The sequence below is a fragment of the Delphinus delphis genome, chromosome 11, assembly GCF_949987515.2.
Source record: "Delphinus delphis chromosome 11, mDelDel1.2, whole genome shotgun sequence".
In the NCBI taxonomy this organism is placed as follows: Eukaryota; Metazoa; Chordata; class Mammalia; order Artiodactyla; family Delphinidae; genus Delphinus; species Delphinus delphis.
Window position 1 is genome coordinate 10969962 of NC_082693.1, and position 20218 is coordinate 10990179.

The following is a 20218-nucleotide window of genomic DNA, read 5'->3' on the forward strand; positions in this document are numbered from 1 at the left end:
GTAGAGATCATCATAAGAGAACAGGGATGAGGCGGCTACGGGGAGGAAGCAGAGATGGAGCTGACTCCCACAGATGGGCCAAGATTGTCACAGGAAGGTGTGTGGGGAGGGCACTCAGGACCAGAGGAAGGGCACCAGCAAAGATGCAGAGGGACCCGGGCACAGTGTCTCAACAGAAGTTGGAACGAATGTTTGTATGTGTGAATATGGACCACTGAGTTGGTGTCCAGGCAGGAGCCGAGCGGCCAAGCGCCCGTCATGGTCGGGCAGGGGAAGGACGCAGCATTTAGTTATCATTACACAGCTGAAGCCACCGAATGAAGAACTGAGAGGCTGGGGCGGGGATGCTCACTGGGGGTCTGGCCTGTTCCCAGGAGAAAATAACGGGAGGAATATATGGAAATGACATCAAAGCGTAAGCCTTGACAGAGTCCAAGTCTGCTTATACGTTCAGAAGAAGAAGGAGAGGATGCGGCAGAGGGGGCTCGTCCACACCACCTCCTCTCCCACTGCTTTCCTCGCCCTCCCCTCATAGCCACCCTGGCCTCCTGGAAGTTCCTAGGAACACCGAAATCCCCGGATACCCATCGCTCCCTCTCGAGCTTCAGGTCAGACCTGATAGTCTCACTGAGACCTTCCCTGACCACCAGATCTAAAGATGCAACTTCTCTGCCAACACCATCTCCCTTCTCTGCTGTATGTTTCTCTGTGCAGTAAACACCCTTCCTAGATTGCATATAATTGCCTTTTACTTTTCTCCCCTCCGCCAACCCCGCCCTTAGAATACAAGTGATGTGAAGGACAAGATTTTTGTCTGTTTTGATCACTGCTGTCTCTCTGGCACCTAGAATAGTAAGTGGTACTTCGTAGGCTCTCAGCATGAGTGAACGACGAAATGAGTGAATGAACTGAATAGCGCAAATGCAGATCTATTTATTATATTTTAAAAAATCACTCAAAGTGCCCTCCTTACTGGCGAATGCATTATCAGGCAACACAGCTGAGAATGACTATTGTTCAGAGCTAGTGAGTGCCCTTCTGGCATCCCTGGTGAATGAGGAGTAATACGGCCTCGTGCCGGCTGGGGACACCTTTCCTGGTCCCGTCTCCATTTGACCTTCAAAAAATATATCCGAGCTGAGATCCCTCAAGAGCCTGTGAAGTTTAGGACTTGACAATGCGTATGGGCATTTCGTTGGCACCAAAAATGTGACAGAGCTGGAGATGACTATGATAACACAGGGATGAAGGAAACAGAGGCGTAAGGACGGAGGCATTTGAATTTTATCCTTAAGTCATCCTGTGCCTGACGGGTGGCCTTGATCGTGCTTCCTCAACCTCCCCTTAGGCGAGACTGTTACAAAGAGCTGTTACTGTCTTCTGTCCACTCACACCCCTGCGCAGACAGACCTGTTAGGGGGCGGGGACCATGTAGGTAGTTTATGAAAGTTGTGGGCGCTGGCAAAGAGACATGGCCTTTAAAGGAGATTTTAAGTCAATGGTACAGATGGATTCGCTGTGGAAACTGGGACTCCAGAGCTTCACTAGAAGCCCCAGTTGCTCATCTACGGTTTGGGGGATACCATGAGGGTTACTCCCAGGATTTCCATGTGCAGGATGTCCCAGGAATTTAGGGGCACTCCAGTTGTTAGCATGATGACCTGAGGCTCTTATCACAGTGGAAACAGCTCAAGGGTTGCTTGAGGAATTCAGACCCAAAAGATCAAAGATGGTTTAAGAGATTGGGTTTAATATGTGTTTATTCCAGGAAAATCTTAGAAACTGTTTTTACTTTTAATAAGTCCTTTATATAAAGCTGGTTTTATCATCATGTATCTCTTTTCCCTCTAAAAGTGGCAAGTGGCACTGTTACAGTTATTTCAGGGCTGGCTACCTCTTGTTAAATGAGTGATGGGAGAGCAGAAAGCACTTGCTGGACACCTGGCTGGTTGAGAAGCTGAGGTCTCACACTCAGAGAACACAGTCCAGACTTAGTGAGCACGTGCGTACACAGAGGGCCCACCACACCCTGCGCACGCATGAGAGGAGACGCCATCAGGGGCTTGGAGAAATCAAGTATCTTGCCAAATAAATCCTGAAATCACTGTATAATTTAAGACATGACCAGCCACAACAGTAGTATTATTCGGTATTCTCCTTATATACCTGCTTGATTTAGATGATTTGACAGCAGAAATCACAAGTCGAGCAAATTCTGAGACTATAAATGTCCAACATTTCTCTACATTACCCTCTCTTCCCCACCAGTATTGACGAAATGTTCCTCACATTCAAACGGCTAATAAAGAAAAGGAAGTACTGGCTTATGCTATGACCGCTATATGAATTATATAACTGTCTTATTCATTCATTCATTCATTCGACTAAATAGTTCATTAACTCATTCTTCAACAAATATTTGAGCACCTATGTTTGCCAGACTCTATTATAGTTACTGTGGATACATCAGTAAATAAGGACAAAAAGTCTTGCCCTCACGGAGGTTACGTCTAGCAGGGAGAGACAAACGTTGTAAATATGTTAAATATGAACATGTCACACCATATAATATAATTTCCATTAGTGGGGAAAAAGAGAAACACAGGTAGGGAGGGATAAACCTCTCTGAGAACCTCTTTGAGATTTTAGATCAGTTGCTTAACTGGGGGCCTGCCCTACAGGATGTCCTGAGCTTAGACTGCCTTTTAGGGTCACTGCTCCCTGGAAACTCTTGTCTGTAACAACATACCTCCTGTCAGTGCCTTTCTGCTTGAGTCTAGCCCCGCTAGCTTGGTCTGATGTGAATTCTCAGAAGAACAACTTCAAGTTCACATCAGATAAACATATTAAGGTTAATTTTTCCACTTAAAACCCAAGGCGTGTTTCGTCTCAGGCTTGGAGAGAGACTTCTTCTAGAATAAGCAAATGAAGAGAGAGAATTACTGGCATGGTAGCTTGCTTATGAATTGCCATATATATTTGGGAGAATAATCTAGATGAGTCCATTTCACACTTATATTTCTTTAAATCCTTACCTGGGTGGACGTAAATTCGAGGTAAATGTGTGCACTAACTGGGCTATTGTCTCAGCTACCTAGCAGGAAGTTAGTCAAGCTTCCTTATCAAGCTCCATGATGATTCTTTTAAGATACCAGCCCACCGGGTCCTTTTAATGGTTCCAAGTGCATGTGTCATGTTCCCTTTGTCAATGGTTTACAGAGAACCTAGTCTACTTTAAAACTATTCTATAAATTTCAAATCAGGAGCCAATTAACAGAATGGGAAAAAGTCTCTACCCAATGCCAGAGTAAACTGTAAAGAAAAAAGTTTCTCTGTATCAAAAGGTAGATGGGACCCTTGGTGAAGGGGTAGGTGTGATTGCTTGAGTTGGGAGGGTGAGGGTAACATTAAATACACAGGGAAAGGTACCATTTTCTTTACTCACTTAGATGGTGGGACGGAAAACTTGCTCCTTGAATCTGCTATGACATTAAATTGGATTGGATGGCTGGCCATTTGGAAATAGAATTAAACATCAAAGTAATAAGTCTGGCATGAGGAAAGAGGATATTAAAAGGATGAAGTTCAATTAGGGATCGAACAAAGTAACCCTCACAGGATGTAAAAACCACATGGTCCTGGAGTAAGAAGGGGCAGGAACTGGCTTTGTCAAAGCATGGTCAGAAAGGATCATGGAGCCCTAGAGGACCACAGGCTACACGAGCCGATAACGCAGTGCTCCTATTTAAATAGGGAGCCTATAATGGGAAGCTAAAGAGAAATGTGGCAGGTGGGAAGCACACGGCCAGGCCCTGTGATGCGCCAGTGGGAGGGCTTCATGATCACTGTGCTCGCTCCTGTAACTCACAAGTGAAATTTGAGAAGGTTCAGAAAACCATTAAAGGTAAGGGGAGCAAGTCTCACGCTGAAAGGTTAAAAGACTGGGTTTATTTAACCTTGAAAGGAACATCCAAGGACATTCCTCTATCATGGTACTTGATCTACTGTTTTGAGTGTCTGCCCCCCTCACCGGACTATGAGACCAGGGCTGTTTAAGCCCATCTCCAGCACCTCCCAGGTAGGGTTCCATGAAATCTGGGGACACATTTATACTAAAATCATATTCGCTGTTTATCAGAAATTCAAATTTAAGTAGGTACCCTATATTTCTATTTGCTAAGTCTGGCAACCCTACTCACAATGTAACTGTGGTAACCATCCAATAAATAACCTGTTGAATTAATTGCTATTATGTACTGGGTGTTATGCTAAGTGCAGAGAACAGAAAAACTTAAACAAAAAGCCAGGCAGATGATACAACAGAGGCCTTAGTTAATCCAATGAACTGTGGAAAGTGGCAGGATTCTGCTAGGAGGTAGAATCCAGGTTGAAGTGGGGGCTTACAGAAGGTGGGAGGGGTTTCAGGAGAGATTCTTTGAGAAAAAGAAGCACAGCTACTGGTCTTTCTTATCCCCAGGCCTCTAGGCCTTGACCACGGACAGCGTGGCAGCCGCTGGGATAGACAGGGACAGATGTGTGGTTGGACTCTGAACTCAGTGACGACAGGAAGGTGAGAGAGAGAGAGCGTGCTTGCACAGAGCTGTTCTGACCTTCCCACACCATATTCCGGGCAGTGGTTTATGTAGATATTTAGACTCTATCGGCTGAATGAATAAATGAAGAGTAGATAGTGAGACTGAAAAACAACGCAACTGATTGTTTAGAGAACACCATCACACTAGGCTTGCATCACAGAGGTACGCAAGATAAGGGGCACTAACACAGCATGTCTAAAGTGTGAACTGGCCAGTGGAGACACCTCAATGGTATAGAACATGGGAAGAGAGCTCCCTGGCTTAGCTACCGAGAAGAGGAGCTTCAGGGACTGAAACCATTAGGTCTCAGGCTCTTCTCCCAAACCCACATCTAACTTGACCTTCTGGGAATTTTCCAAATGGCGAGGGGTCATTGGGGAGCATTAGTCTTTCCTTCATTAGCGCGCAAATTATGATAGAGTAGCAACTCCTTACGACAATAAGAACATGATTTCTATTGCTAAATAAACTAGTCAAAATGGATATTAATAATAAACGTAGGGATGTTATAAATTCTCTGGCTTCATCAATAATTCGCAGTGTAGCGAAAGCTCTTTTCTACGTCTTAAAGAGACCTTGAGGTAGAAGCAGTTAGGTTTACTTTTTCTGGGAGTCTGAAAGGACAGACAGCTCTTGGGCAATACAGACCATGCAGTTAGGGAAGGCTTTAAGAGGAACCCAGGTTTATCGTCTGTCCACTCCTGTAAGAAACTGTTTGGGGTAGGGCCCACTTGCCCAAGGAAATAATATTTGAAGTAGCTGTTTTCTATCACAGTGATGGGTGACAGACAGCGATTTAGAAACGACCACTGAGCTCTTACTCCGCACCTAGGAGGACGCTCAGAAAGCATCCTAGGAGGGGCTTTTCTCTCAAAAGCCCCACAGGATGGCTGTGAAGAGGTCCCGGGCGCCTGCTGCCCATGGCAGATACCCTCTTTCCAGGCATCCCTGGATCCAGAGCTATTTTCAGGGAGTCTAGGCACTGCAGAGTGGCACCTCCATCCTCCCCTGCACACCTTTCCAGCCCTGGCATAGTACTAGTCGTCCCCACCCCGTCTCTGAATCTCACTGAAATAGACAAGTGCAGGGATCCTGGAGGGGAGAGGGAGGGTGGGTCCTAGAGTGGATTAGGAGCAGTTTGTCTGCGGCTTTCCAAGCACATGTTGATCATCTGCTGGAAACAGCATGGCCTTTGTGAGATGGATTCCGGTGCAAACCCTGGGTCTGTCATAGGATCCGAACCCTAACATTTACTGAGGGATGCAACACTATTCTAAGCATTTCACAGTATTATAAGTATAGACAGTACGATACATCTTTAATCAGCACAACAGCTATAATGTAGGTGACATTTTTATCCCCATTCTATAATTAGGAAACTGAGGCACCAGAGGGGCTTAGGAACCCAGCCATACCACATGCTTTCCAGTAGCTGAGTCTTAGTTTTCCCTTCTGGAAAGCAGAGGTAGCATCTGCCTAAAAGGTCTGGGAGGAGAAGTAAAGAAGACCAAGAATGTAGAGCATCTAGCCCAGGAAGGCAACCCCTGGTCAGGGATGACTGGTCCACTCTGAGACCATAACTACCGATGTGGTTTCCATAGTGACCACCACGGATGATGGTCATGGTTGCTCACACTGCAGAGGAGCGCACAATACAAAGACTGATGTATTTTTGGCTTTGGAAATGCAATTTCTAATAGGCAGGCCCCAACCTATGAACACGCTGTCCTCAATAGTTCATTTATAAGTCAGCTGTTCAGAAACAGAAATACATTTCCCCAGAGAAAGAAGACTGTAAATGCTTAGCTCATTAAAGGCAATTTAATCCATAAGAAAGCAGAACTTCAGTGTTAATATTATTAGTTTCTGTTCTGGGAACATTCATTCACTTAACACCCTTCTATAATGTACCAGGCACAATCCCAGGAGCTGAACAGAGTTATTGAAAGCATGTCTGTTGCCTCAAGGAGTGCCCAGTGCAGTGAAGGAAATGGGCATCGATCAGTGATTCTAGTGGAGGGTGACAGGTGGGGTCTGGTGGTGGTAGGAGGACAGGGGTGGGGTAGCTGGGCTGGGGGAGAGGCAGGAGACGGTGATGAAGCGCTGGAGGAAGGGGAAGGGCTCCCCTCTGCTTGGGGTCAGGGCTGGCCCTCACACTTCTCTTTCTGTACTCATACCCCACTTCCTGGGCCCTGCTGCTTTTCTAAGCTCCCCTCCAGGGCATCCAAAAAGTCTCTATTTTCCTACATGATCCATGGCCACAAAATCAAAAGCCCCGTTTTTTCAGTCCAAAGGAATCACATCTAAGTGTCAAAAGGGAGACAATCTTAAAAACAAAAAAGTCTCTGAGGACACGGGGAGGGGGAAGGGTAAGCTGGGACGAAGTGAGAGAGAGGCATGGACATATATACACTACCAAACGTAAGGTAGATAGCTAGTGCGAAGCAGCCGCATAGCACAGGGAGATCAGCTCGGTGCTTCGTGGCCACCTAGAGGGATGGGATAGGGAGGGAGGGAGACGCAAGAGGGAGGGGATATGGGGATACGTGTATATGTATAACTGATTCACTTTGTTATACAGCAGCAACTAACACACCATTGCAAAGCAATTATACTCCAATAAAGATGTTAAAAAAAAAGTCTCACTAACCTGTGATTAAACTATTACTAAATGTCCCCAAGATCTCTTCATTCTAAGTAGCAGATAGTTTAAAGTTTTTTAGTTCTTTATATAAATGTTTCAACTAGAAAGCACGTGAAAATGTTCCACAACAGCAGCGGTCACGCAGACCAATAAGCCCCGCTTGAGGACTGCCCTGGGCACCATTTTTTTTCAGGGATCCTTCCTTCCTCGCTGAACCACGCGTCTTTCAGATCCTGCAAGGATGTCGAGGATGCCGCGCTGTGCACGGAGTGCTGCTTCCGGCAAGGGAGGGGGAGTGGTGGTAGACTGGCCGCTTGGCTGGGTCATCTGTAACCCGGAGGGACCCATCCTGGGTGTAGTGGATGATGTGTGATTTCGCGACCTTTCAAACCGAAAACTGAGGGCACATCATGAAGACTATTCAGGAGGGGCTGGAGAACTGCCCAGCTTCCCAACAAGCCCTCCCTGCAACCCCCAGCCCCGCTCCTGTCACCGAGACCACACCACCAAGCAGAGGTGCCCATGCTGCTGGGAGCTGTGTCTGGCCTGTGCCACCCCCAGCAGAGACGACCAGGGCGACAATTACCTGATTCTGTTAAAAGCCTCTTTTTGATGACTCGGGACTGAGAGGAGAGATTGTAATTCTAACTCAAGTGCTGGGGTTAGGGGACAGGGCGAGGCAGTCAAGAGCGAAGTCAGTCCTCCCAGCTGTGATCTCTGGGAAGACTCCTGCTCTGCGTACAGCAGCTCCTGGATGAACCGTGCAGGTCTTTTCCAAAGAAATGAATCTCACGATGTGAGATCTTAAGTGTTCATTGATTTCTTCGTGCGCGAGCGTGTGTGTGTGCGTGTGTGTGTGTGTGTGTGTGTGTGTATCGTTCTGTGCCCTTTCCATGGTGGCTCATGCTTGCCCTTGACTGCAGGTCTTCTGAGTATGGATACGTTTATGGTTACATCTGACCCCCAGCTAACTGACGTCCACATGTCCCGTGAACTGTTATTTATAGCTGTCAGACCACCTCTTCTCATCACAGCCTGGAATCACTGCTGTGCTGAAGGCTGCTTGGCTCTTCAGCGCTGGAATATCAATTTGCATAATGAAGCAGGTGAGAGAGCCTCCTGCCTGTTCGGGCGGCCCTGACTGGCGGAGAGAAAGGGATTTGGCCGTAACTGGCCGGAATTAATCTGACGTGCTTTTACAAGGAGAAACAGAAAAAAGCAGAAATTGCCCAGCACGCCCCGTCAGAGCCGCATGTGCACCCTCTGGTGTGTGTGCGCGTTTGCAGGCATGGGTGGGTGTGTCCCGTAAAGACACGTAAGTGGATGACCTTGTGTGTTCAAGTGCATTTTTTTCCCTGGGAGCATCACTCCCTAGTGGCACCTCTGCCCGGGAGGTCTGCAGCCGCAGCGTGCTTCCTAACGCGAGGCTGTTTGCCATCTTGTCCAATTTGTACTCGAGGCCACTAGGAGACATCACTAGACATCACAGCGTTCTCTCTTCAGTACCAGGATGACACCCAGCTCAACGGCTCTCTTGTACTCGGTCTAGAAGAGGCCAAGTCCCAGCTGTCTCACGGTCTGCTGGCAATCAGTTCTTGCAAGAACTGGAACAGAGAGCACGTGGGGCTACGGCGGTGCGGTAAGACAGGACGGCTGCAGGCTCTGGAGTCGGCTCTCCCCGGATCAAATCCGATGCCCTCACTTGCTGGTTGTGTGACTTGCGAATTTGCTTATCCCTTAAATGACTCTCCTCATCTATGGAAAGATGTCGATAATATCTAGCGCAAAGGGTGGGCACGAGGATTAAAGGAGACACAGATGTGAAGGGTCTGACAACAGGCACATAGCGTGTGTTCATTAAATAGTTCAATCATTGCTCATGAATAAGGGCCGAGGCGGCCGTGTGTCTGCAGGAACCCCAGGTGCCGACGCCGGCTCTTACGGGACCTGCCCCTGAGCTGTTCTGTCCTCCCCCGTTCTCTGGGGGGCCTGGGGTGGAAGGCAGAGAGTAGGAGAAGCCGGAGGCAGGCAGCACCCACCTCGTGGTGTCGTAGTGAGCCGGCATGGATGGTCTCTGGACAAGGCCGCTGGGCAAAGCAGACTCTTCTCCTGGTCAGGCGAGCTCACGGGTTCCCCGAGAGCCTCTCGGTGAGCACCTGGGTCTCGCTCCCTGAAGGAGCTGCTCGTCTACATCAATCCCTCCGGCTCCCCTGCCGGCTGCCACCCTCCCACGTATCTCTGGATGGGCAGCTGTCTCATCCTGAGCAGGAAGCCCAGTGGGCAGGTACGTTTAAAATCACCTCCCTCCACTCCCGGCCCAGACTGGCCCCCTCCTGCCCGAGTGGCCTGATGTGGACTTGAGGGATGCAGGCCTGACCTGCCGTGGGTGGGAACCTGTCACCTGGGTCTTCTCAGGTTTGGGGCAAATGCCAGCCCCTCCCCCATTCTAACCACAGGGGGTGAATGCCAAGCTCTCCCAGTGACCCCCTCAAAGCCCCTTCAGTAGGTCTGAGGGGTGGGAGGAAAGTGGAGGGGGCGCAGCCCTCCAGTAGCTCCCCGCAGAGCGGCTCCTCTCTCAACCCTTTTCACATGTCTGGTTTCCTGGCTGCGTCCTGCTCAGGCGGCAGCTCTTGCCACCTGGACTTTTATTTCCAGCTGGATGGACAGAGTCCTGTTTCGTTTGAAAGGGTTCCCTGAGTGACTCTGATATCAAGACTTGGCCCTAACCCACCCCTTCCTGGGTGTCGCCAACACAGACAGGTCCACATGGACAGACTAATCCTATGACGATTACACAGAGGACCCAGAACCCCGATTTTCCTCCTCCCGACTCTGCCTCCTGAAAGTCTAAGCTGCCTGCACCTCGGGGACCCTCCATGTGGGCAGCTGTCAGGGTCACACTGGCCTGGAGCCATGGCCCTTGACACTCTGCATCTGATCTTCCCAAATAGGGCAGAAGAAATGTCTGAGGCTGTGGTTCCTGCAGAGCTTGAGCCGTCTCTCCTGGGCTCTCTGTGACCCTCGCTGGAAAGGAAACCTTGACATGAATTGTAGAAGAAATGGTTGGGCTTCCCCAGCCTCAGGCTCTCTCAGCCACCACCCTCACCCCGCTCCGAACACCCGCTTCCCTACCTTCCTGGCCCGAGCACATGCCCAGCTAGCCCGGCTATGCAGAAGGCTTCCCAAAATACAACAGGCTGCACATGGGCCACTGAGGCCCTTGCCCACCTCTCTTGCCACCATTATGGGGTGGAGGGTGTACTGGAAGCGCCAAAAGACCAAAACAAAGGCCCAGAGCCAGCCCGGGCCACAGTCTGCACTGTGAATACAGTTCTGACGTCTCTAAAACTTGATTCATTTTAGGCCCGATGCCTTTGGCCACATATAAATTTTCATGGCTGCGTTAATTTGTCTCAAAGGACTTGAACTTAGTTGCCCAGAAGTGAAACACTAGTTCTTAATAAATCCTCAAAACACAAGCTAAGATTTCATCAGCCTGTAAAAGCCCCCTTTACGGAAACATTTATTTCTAATTTTTGTTTTTAACCAGAGAGAAAAGGATGTTGAGGAACTCTCTTATTTTTCTTGGACATCTATAAACTTCGGAATAAAAAAACTGCTTTCAACAGTTAGCTAAGTGCAACGGCTCACTTCTCTCACAACCAGAGACTTGACCATAAGTAGATTCGAACTTCTATGGGATTCCCCAGGGCCGCTTGCTCTTCCCAACCTGGAAGAGATGGCCTGACCAGAGAGGCCCCATATGGAAGCCACACAGATAAATTCAAGGACCTGACCAGTTCAGAGACACGCTCACTATTTTCTCCCGCTCTCAGCGCACCCAAAGCTTGAGTACTGCACTTGGTGGTACATGCTTTGAGTTTGGTTAATAAAATTGTTTGTTGTCTATTGCTGGCTTTCACTTGGGGTCCATTCGGGTGGGGAAACTGTGAATTCATCCTCATGCTAATCTGTGTAGTAGCAATTATAAAAAATGTCATGGCTCCAGGAAGGCATCTATCTCTCCAATACCTTGCAGAGGACCACCTTTCTAAGAAGAGATACACAGAGCAGATCTAGCTTACGATTGGGTTCTGATGTTCGTTTTTCTTTCCTTCTTTCTCTTTCCTTCCTTTTCTTTCTTTTCTTCTTCCTTCCTTCATTTCATTTTTGTTTCATTTCACAAAATGATGGTTCCACTAATATCAGCAGAATGAGACAAAAGTTTCTTTCTTTTCCAGGTAAAGACGTCCTTTCTCAGATCAACTCTGTAAAACGGAAGTTCCTATGGACATGGGAAACTTGAGCTCCTTATGCATCTTGGCTAAGTGTCAAGTTCCTAACTACCCAGTTATCCTGTTATCTTTATGTAGTTTCGGAGGATGGAGATATACGTATCTATGCACACATATACTTGCATATGTGAGTGTGCACTCCTATGTAACAGGGAAGATACATTCATCTACATGAAGAGAGAGGACACCTGTTTGCCTTTGATGAGCAAAGCATCACTTGTACCTGATGATCAAATAACGTCCCTTGCAGTCCCGTGATAGGAACAGCACAGTGAAATCCAGAATATAAGAGGGCTGCATTAATAATATTTTCCCCAGAAGAGTGGTGAAAATGATACATCTTACAAAAACATGTCCTCAGTCCCCTTTGACAATGGCCTCCCTGCTCAGAGGTCTAGTAGAAGGCTGCGCGGGGAGCGTACACACAGATAACACGCGACATACTGGGAGAAACTAACAGTAATCAGGCCCAAGGACAGAGCAAAAGGGAGCACACAGTGACACGCGGGATTTTTATTGTCTCCTTAAAATTAAGCAGCAGGGAGAAGACTCCCTCTGGGTGTAAACCATATCTCTGCAAATCTTCAGGGTGACGTAGATCTGTTCTTCCAAGCAGAGGAGATTAGTCGGGGGGCGGGGGGGAATGAACTGGATTCTGCTGTAAGAAATACCCGCTTTGGAAGGACGGGGCTGGGTGGCTGACAAGAGCAGGTGAGTAAGAGCTCCAGGGTTTAAGGGGGGCAAGCCCCTGAGAGTGCAGGTTACAGGAGGGGCACTGAGGCCCCGTGTTTGTTTCCCGTGGCTGCCACAACAAGCCTCTGGCGGCTTAAAACAATACAAATTTCTTCTCGCACGTTCTGGAGGCCAGGAGTCCAAAATCAAGGTGTCAGCAGGGCTGCGCTCCCTCCAGAAGCTCTAGGGGAGAAGCCACTCCTTGCCTCTCCTAACTGCTGGTGGTTCCAGGTGTTTCTGTGGCTGCCACACTCCCGTCTCTGCCTCTTACTTCTCCTGGTCTTCTCTTCTGCGTCAGCTCTCTCTCTGCCTTTCTCTCATAAGGACACTTGCCATTGGATTTAGCAGCAATCCAGGACGGTCCTAACCTGAGATGCTCAACTTAATTACATGTGCAAAGATCTTTTTTTTTTCCAAATAAGGTCACCACTCACAGGTTCCAGGGATTAGCATGTGGACGTATCTTTTGGGGGACCACCGTTCAACCCCGAGAAGCCCCAACAGTATAGCAGAGGTGGGAGGTGAGGTATCCTGTGTGGGAAGTCACAGAGGGTCAGGACGCAGGTGGTCCTTCAAGGAGAGGAGGGCAGAGCGAGGCCTGATGCTATAAAGGGGACACGAGAGGAGAGGAAGGGGACCCTGGGGTTCCCTCGGGAGCTCAGCAATCAGCACGGGGATACCCGTATCCCTGGGCCGGGAGGGTGGCCACTGCTAAGCCCTACTGGACGCCTCAGTCAGGGCGGCCAGTCACGAATGGACTCGGGAATTAGAGCTCACGGGGGCCAGCTGGGGGCCGTAAGCAGTCCCGTTCTCAAAGAAACCTAGAGGAGTGCTGAGAGCTGACCCTGGGCAGCAGAGCTGGGCTGCTTAAGCCCCAGGGCTTTGTTCTGGATGCATCTGGATGGGGGCCGCCCTGGCAGGAATGAGTGGGTTCAGTACTTGGGGTGGTGGTCCATGCATTGGACCGGCTAATTAGGTTCAGCTAATTAGGAGACAAATGGGCACGTGTCCCCTCTCCCACCCATGTGTGTCCTGTACCCCGTACAGTCCCAGGGTTTGGGGAGTTTTCTTCTCTTGTCACTTCCTCCAGAACTGCTCTCGGCCAGCTGTAACAAAAGGACCAGATGCCCGACAGCTCCAAGGGACTCCATGTAATAAATCACACCCTTTTTTTGCTCAGCTACCTGGAGGCCCAGCCCAGGCCCTCATTTCTAGGTCCCCGGCTAGTCGGTCATTCCTGCTGCTTTGCCTGGCGAGCTACTTTTAGTTCACTGTTCCATGACCTGACCAAGATGGTCTGGGCCAGGACCAGGGTGTGACAGATCAGGCTTGAGGTCAGCTGCGTCCACTGGCTTCTGGCCTAAAGTTAATAGGGCAAGGAAGTACCATTTGTACAGTGGCAAGCAAGGCCCATGTCCTCACCCATGCTCAAATGCCATCCAAGCATCACACATCAGTGTAGTTGTGGTGTAAATATCTTACCCCAGGCTGGCTTTCTTCCAGGATGCACACGGACACGTTTGTTTGCGTGCTGATTTAAAAAGTCATACACTGCCTATCTGCCAAAAGGACATGAGACAGCTTCCAGACTCTACGGAACTTCTCAGAAACTCAGAATAATCATCATCTAGAAAAGCCACGGGCTTCTTCCTTAGTTTTTAGAAGGCTATCCTGAATGCACCTTCAATGTTGCAGGCGAAGATGTCTGCCCTCCTTAACCAGATAAACACCTTTTGACATTTAAAGTTCATAAAGTTCCCGTAGTTCCTTGAGGAAAAGAACAGCAAAATACAATGCGGGCGTATGTCACACTGGTGGCAGGAATGTGTAAGGTAGGACGCAGCCTCGGGAGCCCCCTGGCCTGACGGCAGCCCCTGGTGACCTTGGCAGCCTCTGCCTCCCTGCAGGCTTCCTTCACCCCCTGAACCTACCACTGACGCTTCTCTGTCCTGCTGCCACCCCTCTGCCACCCTCCAACAGTGGCTTAAAGCTCACGGTCACAATAGGCCCAGGCTAAAGTCCATTTGTGGGCCATTAGCCTGCCCAGGTCCACGAAAGCACCACCATTCTCTGTTCAAAGCAATGCCTCTGAAAGACTTATTAAATAAGGGGCAAATGTTAAAATACTATCTAATTATTTTGGATCAGTTAATCAGATAGCTCCCCTTTAATAGGGGAAAAGGATCCCACTTGTTGAGCTTCGGGAAGGTAGATGGGAAGGTCAGGAAGAAAGAGGATTAACTGGAAAGAACACTGGAATCTGAACACGGTGGCACACGGCTGAGGGGCTGTTGGCCAGCCAGGAACATCAGAAGGGCAAATGACTTAACCTCTCCAAGCTTCAAGTTCCTCATCTACAAATGAAGGTATGATTATAAAAGCACCATTACATAAGAAATCTATGTGATGTACTTGGCATTACGCCTGGCTCCTGAGAGCTGAAAAAAATGTTTGCAGAGATATCAGTGTTGAAGTCATATTAATAATAATGATAATTGCTATTATTATTATCAGTCCTAGTAGCAGAGGTAGTAATAGCAGTCTTGGCAGTGGTAGTGTATGGTGACCTGAGAAGGGTTAGGTTAAGTGGAACCAAAACTGAAGGTCATTGAATGAGAGGGTAGGAGATTCAATGAGGAAGTGGGTGGGGTGCAGGGGTGTCAATACCGATCCTTAGCTGTGTCATAACTTTGTCTGGGATTCACTACAAGGGAGACATCCTGGCAAAGTGACTTTTAAAGCCAAACACACAGAAACTCAAACCCTGGCTCTGTCACTTGATAATGTATGACTTTAGGGAATCACGAAAGTTCCCGGAGTCTCAGTGCCCGTATTTGTAAAATGGGAATGGTCATACCTGATGAAGATTATTCATATAACATATATGTAAATACTTAATGTATCCAGTGCCCGGAAAATACGTCTCCTGTTCGCCTGGCCAAACTCTCCTCCATGCTGTGGTTGGCCGACTGCGAAATGAGAAATCCATCTGGATAGCTGAGAATATGAGAATGAGCACTGTGGGCTCTTTGTTAAGAGAAGAAAGATGTCACCAGCTTCCTTATATCCTCCTCCCACTGGGAGAGCTGATGGAATGTACAGTAGGGCTGCTAAATGTTAGCACTTGCACCCATATTTAGTTCTAGCATGTAGTGGAATAATTCTGAATTCAATGATGTAATGTGCTATTGCAAGATGGAAGCCATCCAATAAAAAAGGAGCCCCCGAATAGGATTTCATGGAAATTTAACTCTGAACGTTCTGACTTTGTACCTTAACATAAATGAGATCTGGGAACATTTTCCTGCCATAAAATTGAAGACAATTTCTTAAAATATCTAAATCTAATGACGACAAATATCTCCCCATCATCACTCCAAAATATTTATCGTTTGGTCTGAGTTACATAGAAGATATGTCATCCGTGATAGTCTAAACAAGTATAGAAACCCTTCTCCACTTTAAATGTTACCTTCCTTGATGAAAATTTCATGGCACTGAAAAGAGAGTCTTCAAAGTCACCTCATTTCTGTTCTCAATGTTATCGTTTTGAAGACTTTATTATTTTCTTTTGCTAAATTCACAGAATATACTTCCTCTCATGTAAGTCATTCTCAAGACTTAGTTTTCTTTAGGTGTTTTGAAGTCAAATTGATAAGAATTTTGACATTTTAAGTGCACTTTCAGAAAACTCTCTGACTTATAATACTGTTCCTGACACTGATCTGCAGTTGTATGTCATTGGCTACTTAAAGGTTTTCTATACTTCTGTAAATTATGTTGACACTTTCTGGTCAGATGCTATTTTGTCATTTGCAGAGTTCTGAAGTGGATCAGATAATCATTTTCAAACTGAACAGCTGTTAAAGGCTTCTTGCTCTCTTGCTGCTTTCTTTGCCTGTAATGCTTAGTCCACTGCTCTGTGCAAGAGACTCTTAAATTAGTACACCATCTCTCCCTCTCACCCTACAGACTTTTTGTAAAAATGATAACCAAGTTATGGTCACTGACCCTGTGAAGCTCATGGTCAAATAAGGGGAGATATGGACAGGTACACGTCTGTAGGTTACAATGTGGGAGACAAGCGCTATAATAAAGGTATGAATGATTGCCACGACAGAGGAGACGATGGCTAACTTCCCAGATGAGCCCAGATGAGAAGGCTTTACAAATAAAGGGATCTCTGATCTGTGTCTTGCAGTTTCAGTAGGAGTTTGGTGAGTGAAGAAGTAAGGAGAAGAACACCCCAGGCAGATGCAGAGAGGTGTCGCTGGGAAGGCTAAGGAGGCAAGGATGCCTAGAACATAGGATGCGAGAGCCTACGCCTTGGCTGATGAGACGGAGTTGCTGGTGCACACTGGGAATCACTTGTAAAAGCCCTGAGCGCCACGCCTGAAAAGAGTTGTCTTTATTCTGTAAGCAATGGAGCCTCTCAAGTTCTTTAAGCAAAGATGGGATCCAACTTCTCAGAACGTAACCAACGTGGTGTGGAGGACAGACAGGGGCAGAGCCTCTCTGTTCAAGCAGCCCAGAACAAGATGTTCTTTCCAAACCACAGAAGGGAAAACAATCTCCCTCCATCTCAATTATGCTTAGTTCAAGTAGAAAAATCATTCAGTTGTTGCCGGATGGCCCTTGAGAGGATGAGAAACATAAATACAGTGTCCTAACCAATTCTCAGAGGAAACGAAAGAAAACACTGTGATGATTGTGGTGGATCCCCTACTTCACAGCCCAGAGTCCCCGGAAGGGCTGTGGCCCACCACCCTTCGACCATGTTATTTACTGCATGGTGACACGGTCCCACCACATGCTGCATGGGGACATAATCCGGCACACCTCTGCCGTTCCCTGATGTGAGGATATGGTCCTCCGTACCCCGGACAGATCCACACGTGGGGACATGGTCTGTCACGCTTCTGCCACATTCGTGTCTTAGGGTGGCCGTGGCCCACCTCAGCTCCGTCACATCCAAGTACGGAGCCCTGGGAGATCAGCTGCTCTCAGCACCACGACTGCCCAGGTCACAGAAATAGGCACAAAAAGTAGCTGTAGAAAGGGATGAAGGGAGAGGTCTAGCTCAGAGTTTCTGAGAGGATCAGAATGGTAAAGGAAGGACGCTGACAAAGGAACAAGGAGAGAGAGAAAGGTTTAAAGTGAATTAAGTGATAGATGGATGAATATCTGAAGAAATGCATAATAAATCATGAGTTAGAAAAAAAGAAGTAAAAAAAGAAAAAAGCTTAAAGGTAAGGGAGAAGGAAATAGAAGAGAGGGAACGTTTTTTAAAAGGAAGGAAGAAAAATAAAGTGAAAAGGAAGACAAACCAAAGAAAGAGCCAACCTAAAGAGGTGAACATCGTGAGTGTTCCATGTATGTGTGTGTGTATATATATATATATATTTTTTTTTCATTCCCTTAAGAAGCTGTTTATCTTCCTTAAGCTTTTGAATGTCCTTGGTGAGTAGTGAGAGTAGACGGAGAAATCATAACTTGAGTCCCCAAAGAGAATATCTCCTCCTTTTCATTCTTCTCAAACCATCTGCTAAGTGTTTAAGGTTTTGTCTTGGGAGAAGCTGACCCACGTGATAAAGCATGAGCTGCATCTGACCTATGTGGTCTAAACACACATCCGTCTATATCACATAGTTTCATCCTGGGGGAAGGGGTGGGAAATCACATTTTCTAAATCTTAAGGAAACGGAGAAGAGGAGACATTGTAAGTGAAAGTCTCCAGAGTGATTTGGGGTATCCAGGGGCTCTCCTGGGCACTCCAGGAAGGTAGCCGCTAGGACTGGGGTTGGACCAGAGCTCCCACGGAACCTGTGTTGCTTCCAGCAGACCTAGAGAGTCACATGTACTGAGCCTGGGTTTTTACACATCCTCACCCAGAAAACATGGCAACCAGCAGACTTCCCTTCCTCTCTTCGCGGCACAGGCCAGCAGGGAGGCCTGCGGTTGGTATGGGGACAACCCATTCATCGGCACCCCCCGATCCAGTTAGGTAGCAGCTACCTTTCTTCAGGACACAATGAGAACAATCCTTCTCCTCGACCCTGGGAACCTGCGAGCGTGCAGAGGAACAAAGGGGGAGCGTGCAGGCGAACAGCCCTGGGAGGAAAATGAGGGCCGTGACGGGCCGGCACCCTCAGCGTGGGTGTCCTCTAGTAACAGCCCAAAGGTGCAGCCTGGTGCTGCTGCCAGGCCTCCTGAGCGCCCCAGACAAGAGGAACCCTGTACTCAGAAAACCGCTAACACACCAGGCCCCTCATTTGCGGCCCAGGGCGCGCTGGTGACAACCTTCCACAAGTGAGAAGGCGAACGTGAAGTAATATTATTTCGGTGGGGAAACTGAATTCTGCTCCTGTGTCCCAATTTCAGGAGCCATAAGGAAGAACGGTCGATTCTAAAGGTTTAGGATATTAACAGGTCCGTGAGAGCTCCGAGTATGGCTGAGAATGGGACTGGGGGAAAGATGGGAGGTTTCAAATGGTGCTCCTACCTTTTTGTCACTCAGGCCGGAAACCTGGTCCACATACTCCTCTTGGATCATGAAGGCAGCTAAGTTGGCAGTGTAGCTGGCCAGGAAGATGACAGCAAAGAAGGCCCACACCGACACCATGATCTTGGAGGTGGTCCCCTTTGGGTTCTGCACCGGGACGGAGTTGTTAAACACCAGACCCCACAGTAACCAAATAGCTTTGCCGATGGTGAAAGATGGGCCACCCGGCTCTGGCAGGACAAAAAAGACAAGGACAGAAGGTTAAGACAGAGTCACTGGTTCTATTTCAACTTACAGGTACATAGAGCTGGTAAGTTCCTGCTCAGAGCAGGAAACCCGCCAGCAAAGCCCCAGCCCTAAAGCTACCCTTAGGCAGCTTTTTCAGTTGAGAGCTTGTGTCTCTCTTCTCCTGGGACCCACAGGAAGGTGGAAGAGAAAAACCAGAGGCCTGGGGTGTGTGTGGGCTCTTACTCCAACCAACGATCATGACTCAGCCAGGGCGCCACAGGAGCCAGCTTCCCGCCCTGATGGATGTAAGACCCTTAAGAGCCCATCAAGACTGAGTAACGAAGGCAACCATCCCACTGTGGTCACACTTGCATCCTCATTACCACGTTCCCAAAATTTCTATTTGTATCTACCGAGAAAGCATTTCAATTTCAAAGAAGGTTAGCAAGGGCTTCCCTGGTGGCGCAGTGGTTGAGAGTCCGCCTGCCGATGCAGGGGACATGGGTTCGTGCCCCGGTCCGGGAAGATCCCACATGTCGCGGAGCGGCTGGGTCCGTGAGCCATGGCCGCTGAGACTGCGCGTCCGGAGCCCGTGCTCCGCAACGGGAGAGGCCACAACAGTGAGAGGCCCGCGTACCACAAAAAAACAAAAAAAAAACGGACGGTCAGCAAGAACCTTGTGGGGTCTTTTTCTCCCACTAGTCATAGATCTCCTCCAATTTTATTCACAGATGCCGCTTTGAATGCAGTTGATCCTGATTCTCCCGTGGCTTCCAGCTCTTAGCACTCAATGTTTTGAAGGCAGCCTTGACCTCATTCCAGTGCCGACACCTCCCATCTGGTTCCCTCCAGCAGGGCCTGCCTTCCGTGTAAAAGAATACCAGGCGGCCCAGAGAGTCTGCCAGGGATCCCTGGCTTGGCCACATGCATCTGAGGGTGGACAGGGAGGCTGCCTTTGTCCTCCACCCGACCTTCACACAGATCACACAGGGCTTCTGCACACGTATTTATTGTGACCTCTCTGCTTTCTCTGCTTGGCGATGGTGAAATCTTGCCTGCTGTCTGGGGCTGCATGCAGCCCCTCCGCTGCAGAAACGAACACCTGCCTGCACAGTTTTACAGCGCATTAGCACAGGTGTTTCGATGCTATCTGTGATCCTGAGAGCATCTGCTCAGCCACCTAAATCATCAGTGACTACACATGTCGAGCCTAAGATCTAAC

At 48.3% G+C, this 20218-nt stretch overlaps 1 protein-coding gene across 1 annotated transcript in view; it reads right to left on the bottom strand.

Moving 5' to 3' along the window:
* Nucleotides 1-20218, bottom strand: part of GRIN2B (glutamate ionotropic receptor NMDA type subunit 2B) — a 409891-nt gene that overhangs the window by 20361 nt on the left and 369312 nt on the right. Inside the window, exon 9 of the mRNA XM_060026118.1 lies at nt 18769-18998. Within this exon, the coding sequence (XP_059882101.1) occupies nt 18769-18998 (230 nt within the window). The remainder of the gene's footprint in view (nt 1-18768; nt 18999-20218) is intronic.